The 8,450-nt window shown below is 47.4% G+C and overlaps 1 protein-coding gene across 1 annotated transcript in view; it reads right to left on the minus strand.

Moving 5' to 3' along the window:
* Nucleotides 1-2,334: 2,334 nt before the first annotated feature.
* Nucleotides 2,335-8,450, minus strand: part of UPRT (uracil phosphoribosyltransferase (FUR1) homolog (S. cerevisiae)) — a 21,788-nt gene continuing 15,672 nt past the window's right edge. Inside the window, exons 6-10 of the mRNA XM_009326985.1 lie at nucleotides 7,754-7,823; nucleotides 5,414-5,476; nucleotides 4,486-4,647; nucleotides 3,633-3,731; nucleotides 2,335-2,755 (exon numbers count right to left, since the gene is read on the minus strand). Coding sequence (XP_009325260.1) covers nucleotides 2,649-2,755; nucleotides 3,633-3,731; nucleotides 4,486-4,647; nucleotides 5,414-5,476; nucleotides 7,754-7,823 — 501 coding nt within the window. The 3' untranslated portion in view covers nucleotides 2,335-2,648. The remainder of the gene's footprint in view (nucleotides 2,756-3,632; nucleotides 3,732-4,485; nucleotides 4,648-5,413; nucleotides 5,477-7,753; nucleotides 7,824-8,450) is intronic.

Below are 8,450 nucleotides of genomic sequence, written 5' to 3' on the forward strand. Positions count from 1 at the left end.
AACCTTAATGATTCTATGATTCTGTGATTCTATTTGGTTTCTTTCCTGCCTTCTTCTGGAGGATCCAGGAGCCTCTAGGATGTGTAGGAGAGAGAAATTCCTCGTATCGGCATCTGGTATCCTGACGATGTAAGGAACCGCCGGGGCTGGTGCAGAGGTGGCCTCCCCTGAGGAGGAGGTAGGATTCTTTATGACTAAGAGCTTGTGTGAGGAGGCAGGCGGACCCTATTGTGCTGTTCTGAATGAACTCCACGTGCGGGCATTCTTCTTCTGCAGTAATTACACTGACGTGTAGCTTCCTGCTGTACTCGCCGGCAGTCTAAGCAGGAGCTGTTCCAGGGTAACTCCAAAGCGCGTCGTTGGAGCAGGGAACTTCTAACAGCTTCCCTTTTGGTAGTAACATATAAAATAGAAAAGGTCGTGTTATTTTATAAATTATTCTATCTGTCCAGCTGCTTTTCATCTGAAAGTGACTCATTTACGTGTGTTGTGAAAATGGGTCCCTCAAAGATAATTATGTCTCAGGATCAGCTAATCGCAGACCTATCTGCGTGTTAGAATTCAGCATTAGAAGGCGTTTTTCACCTTGCTTCAGGGTAAAGCGAGTGGGTTTCACTCACTGGTGTTTTGACTAGGCAGGAAAGCTTGGGTGGGGCGGAACGCCAACTGCGAGAGCCGTTCTGGGATCGGGAGGCTGCGCTCGGGCTCCCATACGCTACCTCTTCGCCTGGGTCAGGACTCCCGTCGCTGTAAACCACCGTAGCGCAACGCCCTTCCCGTGTCAAGGAGGACTGACTGCCTTAGCGGGCTGTGCCAGTAGCTGCTAAATCACTGGAAATAGGAACATAAACTCCATTGGATTGATCTGTTCTGCTTTTTAGAGAACCGTTATGGCCTGGTGTTGGTATTTATAAGTATCTTGCGTACAGTCAACGCTGTTCTGTTCAGCTAAGGACGTGCCACTATGTCGTTCGATACCGATTTCTCGCCCCTTAATTTAATAGGAAGTAAATGTTTCCCAGTGAATGTCACGACGGCCTGCTGACAGCGTTTGGGATGTTCAGGCGGGTTCAGTTTAATGCTGCTGCCGACGTCGAGGCTTTTGATATCAAATGGGTTTTTACAAAAGCTTTGGATACTCGTTTTTACTGTCCGACCAACACTCTGACTTTATTATGAATGCTTTGTGTACGTTTCACTAGCACTTTCCAAGTGTTTGTAAGGTTTCTACAGCTGAATATCCTGTACGTTCCGCTTTGTCATTTTCTACTGTGGTTTACACCAGAAAGCCTGCACGGTTTGTCCTGTACTGCGGGCAAGGACTGCATTAAAACCATTTTTGGCTAATTTATTATACTTGTGAATGGTTATTTCCTATGACTTAGCTTATGCTCAGGCTAAACGTTCTCTCTCTGGAAGCCTCACGCAACTTTTAATCGCAATTACTGCTCGGGGCAGGGAAGGTTCTTTGTCTGTGTCAAAAGAAAGGATTCGCTAAGCGCTGCCCCTTGTCTCACCGGGTGTTGGCTGGGGCAGCCCAGGCCTTTGCGTTCCGCTCACCTGACGAGAGGTATGAAGCGCTCCGCTTGCGGTGACATTCTGCAGCCCTGCACTTCTTAGAATGTGGATATATTTAAAAAATAATAATGGACCATATTGCCTTTAGACAGAAATTTTCCCAAAGTTACAGTAAGGTCAGGTCCGAGCTAGCTTAAGTGTTGGATATTGGGTACTTGGTGCCAGGGGATTTAAAGCCAAAGGAAGAAGGTATTTGGCTGCAGATTTATGTTTGAGCCGATCGATACAGTTGCCGCACTGAGTGTTCGGAAGGGCTGCTAAGCCACGAGGGCCGTATTTGTCTTTTGACTTGAAGCCCTGTTGCTCTGCGAACAGAGCTACAAATCGAGTTCAAGTTCTTGCCACAGCTTTCCTTTCTTTAGAAGGGTCAGCGGTACCGATTCAACCACAGACGTTTTAAGAGACAGCACTGCAGCGCTCTATGCGTAGGACTGCCCTAGACAGTGCTGCCCCCACCCTCAATTCCCACCCAGTTCGCCAGGGCACGCGCGCGCTGCAGCCAGAAGCTGCTTTATTCGGTACCACGGGGCAAGACGACTGCGGGTGTTCCACTACAGAGCGAAATTCAGAGAGTCGCATCTTTAGTTCTTGGCCACCATCCAAAGGCTGAAAATTCTGCCAAAAATTCAGTGTGGCTGCTAAGAATTACATCAAGTTCCAAGTGCACCCGTCGTTTTGGAAGCGTTAGGAGGGGCTGTACCAGCTGACCTGGAGCGATGTAAATGTTACCACTAGAAATGAAGTACACACCGTTGCGATTTAGTTGTTTTATTTTGCTCTTGCAAGCAGCCACAAGGCAGGCTACAGAAGAATAAATAAGTTAAAGCAGAGAGTGTAGCAATTTATGGAACCCCAACATCGAGGTGCTTGACTTTGCCATGACAGAGTGCTTTGTTACGGTACCTGGTTCAGCGTTCAGGCAGTAACTGACCAGAACTGATCTAAGTCAAGTGTTTCCCCCTCTGGCCAAAAAGATTTTTAAACGTGCCCTCGGCCAACTCCACAATAACAAAACGTAGGAGAACCCCTCTTGTCTCATCAGATAGTCATATCCGTTTGTTCCGAGTGTGTCAGTCTGTTCCAAAATACTTCTGTCCGAAGTGTGTTGGTGCAACAGGATGAACTTCTGTAGTTAAAATTGTGATCTCTGGGAATTCCTGGATGATGGACTTGGCACCTTTTGAGAGAGGGCAAAGGCAATAATGACTACAGCACCGCAGCTGTATTTCAGCACCACGTTAAACCACGATTAGCAGAAATTCCGTAGATAAATCAGGCTCTCTTCTTCCATCTCCGCTTCACGCTTCTGCCTTAGCTGACTGTCTATGAGGAAAAACTTCCCGAATTTAGTGGATTGCTTTTTTGGGTTTTCTTATTTGGTTTTTCTTTTCTTTACCGTACACGTATACTCCCAATCTAATCACCAACGTGGTTACAGACTGCCCCGAATGGCTCTCTGCAGGTCAGTTGACTTTTTTGATAGTGATTTCTGCCACCACTAATTTTTAAAACAGCGCACACGATCCATTTTCCTACTTCACAGAAACAGATGTTCCTTTTTTGGATCCCCTTTTACAAGGTAAGACCTTTAACGTGCGGCCAGGACAGTTCTGTACCTTCATTTACCTCACGCTCCTTACAGAACTGGTATTCTTTTGGAGGCGGACCAACTCGCCACCGTCCGTGGGCTGCTGCAGTCCAGAGCAAGAGCAGGAGTGGCTTTGTGAGCCACTGAAGCATTTTGCGTACCTGGCAGCGCTGCAAATTCCTGCTTTTAGGAATACGTCCCCCTTTGCAGTTTCGCCATTAGGTGTAACAGGCCTTTTCCTCTCTGCCAGCCCACTCCACTGCCCACACCACACGTGTCGCTGTTCACTCTCAGTTTCACAATTCAGCCAAAACCCCAAACCTCTCTCCTGAGCGAAGCGATGCTGCTGTCGTTACTTGCGAAGGAACAGCTCTTCGCCGCCGTCTGAAGCGTGACTAATGTAACTCTTCCCCGTTAAACGTACCTGCGCTCACCCCTCCGTCCCCCTCGCACCCCCTCAACTTACCGTGAGGCGTGGAGAATAGGCTTAGCAGGATAATGACACTTGGTTGTACGCCATGTTCTACAAGAACTTTGACAGCCTCAATGACGGTATTGCCAGTACCTAAAAGGGGAAGAAGGGAGATTTTTATTTCTTCCCGCCCCCGGCTGAAGAACTTGTCCTAGGCCACCCGAGAATATCCATGTTAGCATTGGTGTGTGACCGAACGGGGATACTGTCCTTTCCCACTGGAAACTATCACCTCTGCACGTGTTAATTGTAGAAAACTTTGGCCTCCCGATGAAGGAACTTCACCTCTACTCTGAAACAGCCAGCTCTGCCACGTTTTCAGCGCTGAAGTCGGTGGATTTTATTAAAGCCCCGAGGCAAGAAAGCTCATCTAAAATAGTAAAATGGCAATTAAGAGCTCCGTGTGTAGAACCAGAATTAAATCTTAGACTGGAAAAGTTAGTTCATCCTGACAAACTCCTTACCACGCTTACCGGGTATTTTTTTTGGTAGCATTAACTGTATTTAATTTTAAAGTAATTTACTTCTAGGATCTGTAATCCAACAATGTCTTTTAATGGCATGAGAAAAATACTGTTTGAGTCTTTTCTCGTGGCAAAATTTAAAAAATGAAATTTGTATCGAGTCTCAATGCTTCACCCTTTCTCACAAAAACGGAGGCGTGCCCAAATGATTTGCTCTGCATTCATGCTGGTGCAGGCTGACTAATACGTATTCTGGCACAGCCTGATAAATTCCCTACTATGTCACCTAAACCAAGCAAAAAACCTCATCAAAGCCCCTGAAATTTGGAAATTTTCCTTTAAATTCCGCGCACTCACTGTACATAATGATGAAAGACACTTACTTAGTATTGGGTACATAAGAAGAACTTTTCTCCTGTAAATGTCTGGTGGAAACTTAGCGTAGTACACTTTCGCTCTTTGAGTCTCCTCGTCGCTCTGTATCAGGATTTTTCCTATGCGGATTGATCTACAGCAGTCTCGCAAACCTTGTTCCATTGCCTCCCCTCAAAATGAGCAGCAAAAAAAAAAACAACGCCACATTGTTACACGCTGAGAAACGGCACAATTGCAAGATGCTGCCATTAAATAGCCAGCCCCGATACTGTATTGGTGAAGAGTTCTAAAAAGGAGATTTTTTTTTTTTCTCGGTTCTAAGTGTTAAAAACACTTGAAGCGATTTTTCCTTTTTTCTCTGTTTAGACAGAAAACCAAGTCTACTTGGTGTTACTTAGCTGCTGGGTATTAGTGCTCCCACACACCAGTGCTAAGCTCTCAAAGGCGAGAGCTGGCAACGTCAAAACAAGCGTGTGGGGTTTGGAGACCGTCTTTGAGCTCTGCCCAGAGGCACCGCGGTGCAGAACGTAGTGCAGGAAGCCGTGGAGCCACTGGATTTTACATCACAGGCACAAAGGTTTCCGCAGCATTGGGCAAAATAACAGTGACTCTGCCAGCACCGAGCACGGTTGGTTTGGAGACCTCGCTCTGGGCAGAAGTCAAACAAGGAAGGGCAGTTGGCCTGGCCTCTCGCAGGTAACGGCTGCTAGAGAAGAGGCCAGGTGAAATCTCTTGCAGCTGTTTGGCTCCTAAAAAGTCAATGAAACATAATACTTGACATTCTGTGATCAAGGATACCTAAGAAAGAATAACAACCGGCAGGTTTGGGTAAGACCTGGCTGTAGAGAAGTGGTGTTGCACATTTTTGCAAGGAAGTTGGTTACAGGTTTCCCAAACGTTTAATTCGTGCTCATTCAACGACCAGAAACTGCCTACCGCTTCGCATTATGCTGACTCCGCAGTTTCCCTTTTCAAATCTGACTCCTTCGTATTTGTGTCCTGTGAGAGGAAAGAAACCAGATGTCAGTGGCAGCGATCGCTCCCTTCTGCCCCATCTTAATGCCCCTTTGGGGGACGCTGTTTTAAGTGACCTTGGTGTGAACGGAACAGAAATCCCCCGAATACCCAGGGGACAACAGCGAGCTCCCCATCTCTCAGCAGGCGGCATGAACCAGTCTGCACACCGTGTCCTGCAGCCCTCAACCAAGCAATGGGAACTGGGCCAAAACCGTAACTGGTGAAGAACTTGTGCTTTTTTTACCTTTAGGAGTCGTGTCAGAAAAGTGGCACAGAAGCGATCCTTTCCAAGCACGTGTTTTATAACTCCGGTATTCTGTGATTACTTTACATGAAGGACGCTATGCAAAATAAAGGTAAACAGTGTGTCCCCTAAGAAGCCAGGTAAAGGCAGTCCAGTGCTGCAGGTGGAAGAGTTAGTTAGAACTGAGTCACGATGCTACAATGCTACTGTCACTGCGTTCTCGATCACTGAAAGAAAAAAGTGGGCAATGGTATGCGTGTGAGAGAGATGATCGTCAGTACTGTGAGCTCAGGTCTCTGGTTAATGCAGAGATAAAGACAGCAAAGCAAGATCGTCCCAGTCAGAGTTCTTCAGCTCTAGCCCCAGAAGCTGGTAAGGAGCTTGCCCAGCAGCACTGCTGGGAAGAACATGTGGTGACGTTCCTTACAGGCGTCGCATATTCCCCTGCCTGACTGAAGAGAGTCCAAAGGCTCCCCTGAAGGAGAAAGAGTAGGGTGTTTCACTGACGTCCTTGCGGGGTGTTCTGCTTCTGAGCCCGGAAGAGCAGACATCACCTGTGCTTATGGCATCTTACGAACGCTTGGAAGGAAAGAGCTCAGTACAGATAAGCGGGAATTCATGCAGAAGCATCTGAGTTCTCAAGGGACACTTCCTGCTGGAAGAGCTCAGCTGAGGCCTTTTTAGCTCCCTCACTGGGCACAGGGGTTGGAGCGAAAGGGCAAACACACGGACTGCAGAGCCAAGACCGTTTCAGACAGTAAGACTCTATCTACAGTGTGACTAGGAGTCAGGGCAGGAACCTAAGCCTTTTCACCAAGGCGACGTGTGCTCAGAGGGCAAGGTCCGAGACTCTCTTTGTCCACTGCCAGGGCAGTGGCCCACTCTAAAAGAACTGTAGAGCTTCCAAGTGATGTTCCTTGCAGGGGACCCGCCAGTCAAATTGTGTAATGCAGAGAGAAGATGGTCATCAACCGCTCCGTCACCGACTGACCTGGAACAGATGTGACGCCAATGCTCAAGAAGTAAAGGAGCTGCTGTTTCATTTAAAAAGGAGCAAAGGTAAGTGATTGTGCCTCCTGAGTGCCTTCCTAAACTCTGTCTAGTTTCAGAATTGAGTGTTTTCAGTCCATCTTTTCTCTAACTAAAAGACATACAAATGATTTACTGCGGAGGGGAAGAGGGTGTGAATGTACAGAGCTGCTCTCACCCTGCAGAAATGCAAATGCAGTTCTCGGGGGGAAGAGGACTGGCGTGGCGTATGTCCCACAGGTGTGCTGCGGATCCTCAGCACGTACTTGAGCGGCTCCCAAGAAGCTGCCGATGCACTAAGCAGCTACCTCTGAGTAACGCGTGCAACCCTACCTATCTTTACAGTTAATAGGAGCAAACCAAAATTACTGCCATGGGTTTCCTCTAGTGCCCACACAGCCGCTTTTTATTTCCCGCTTATCATTGCTCCCAGCTGGCCCCCTGCTGCAAACAGGGACGGATTTAGGCTGGCATGGCCAAACTGCTTGTGCCAAGAACTTTTTCTTTAACGGGCACGTGAAATGTCGTTGCAGTACGGGCAAGTAAACTGATCTTGCGCATACACTGGCAAATTTTCATCACGGTTTTGCAAGACCAATTTAAAAACCTTAGTAAAATGACAACTATACGACTGCATGTTTTGCTCAGTTGTGTTGTTACGCACCTTCTAGCTTTTTAAGTACCGGAAGGGACCTTAACTCTGTACTCTACCCTGAATGTTGGAACCGTTTCAGCCTCAGGCTCCCCAGGGAAGGGGTCATGGCACCACGCCTGTCAGAGTTCGAGGAGCGTCTGGAGGACGCGCTTAGTCACATGGTTTAGTTTTATGTAGTCCTGCGAGGAGCAGGGAGTTGGACTCGATGGTCCTTATGGGTCCCTTCCAACTCGAGATATTCTATGATCCTTGTTAAGAGTCCCATATTTTTTTGTATTAGTTAAGCTTCCACTTCCAGTCCTACCTAGGGGAGGAGTAATTTCCCACGTACCTGTTGGAGTGGTCACGGTACATTCTGTGTATGGCAATTGATTCAGTCCCTCTTCAACCACGAGTCTGATCTGTAGAACCAAAGAGATCAGTCAGCCTAAAGGGATTTGTTATCTGTGGAGGTAAGATACTAAATGGTAGTAGTTTTCACAAGTACTAGGTGAACACCTAACAGCCTGAAGGGTCTGAAAGGGTCTCTTTAATAATAGTTAGGGACTGAATTTAGAGACCTTTGGGGGGTGATGCCTATGTTTTGTCCACAAATCAAATGAAGGCGTTACAAAACAAAACTGGGGGAAGGGGAGGGTTCCTCGGCAATCATAAAACCGACTTTATTTATATCTGGCAGGCATAGGCATCACAGACAAATTTTTCTCAACAAATGAGTGAAGCACCAATGCAACTTCATTTTGTTGTCAGAAAATACGAGTGAGAAAAAGGGAAAATTCACCCTCTCGGCTCCCCATCAGCTAGGCTCCGAGGTCTATTTTCACATTCGTATTTCTATGACTAAACTGCAGTTGGGCTGCCAGAACAGCCACAGAAGCTGCAGCAATGTAAACGCGCCACCGAGTGCCCAAAGGCAAGTCAGCAGATCTTTATCACCTTCTTCTTCTGGCACCTGCCAGCTGTGGTGGCTGTGGGATGCTCTGCCAGGCAGCTGTGCTTCCACCCGGTACAGATGGCCCAGTTCAGCA

This window comes from Pygoscelis adeliae, unplaced genomic scaffold (genome assembly GCF_000699105.1).
Source record: "Pygoscelis adeliae isolate BGI_AS28 unplaced genomic scaffold, ASM69910v1 Scaffold587, whole genome shotgun sequence".
Lineage (NCBI taxonomy): Eukaryota > Metazoa > Chordata > Aves > Sphenisciformes > Spheniscidae > Pygoscelis > Pygoscelis adeliae.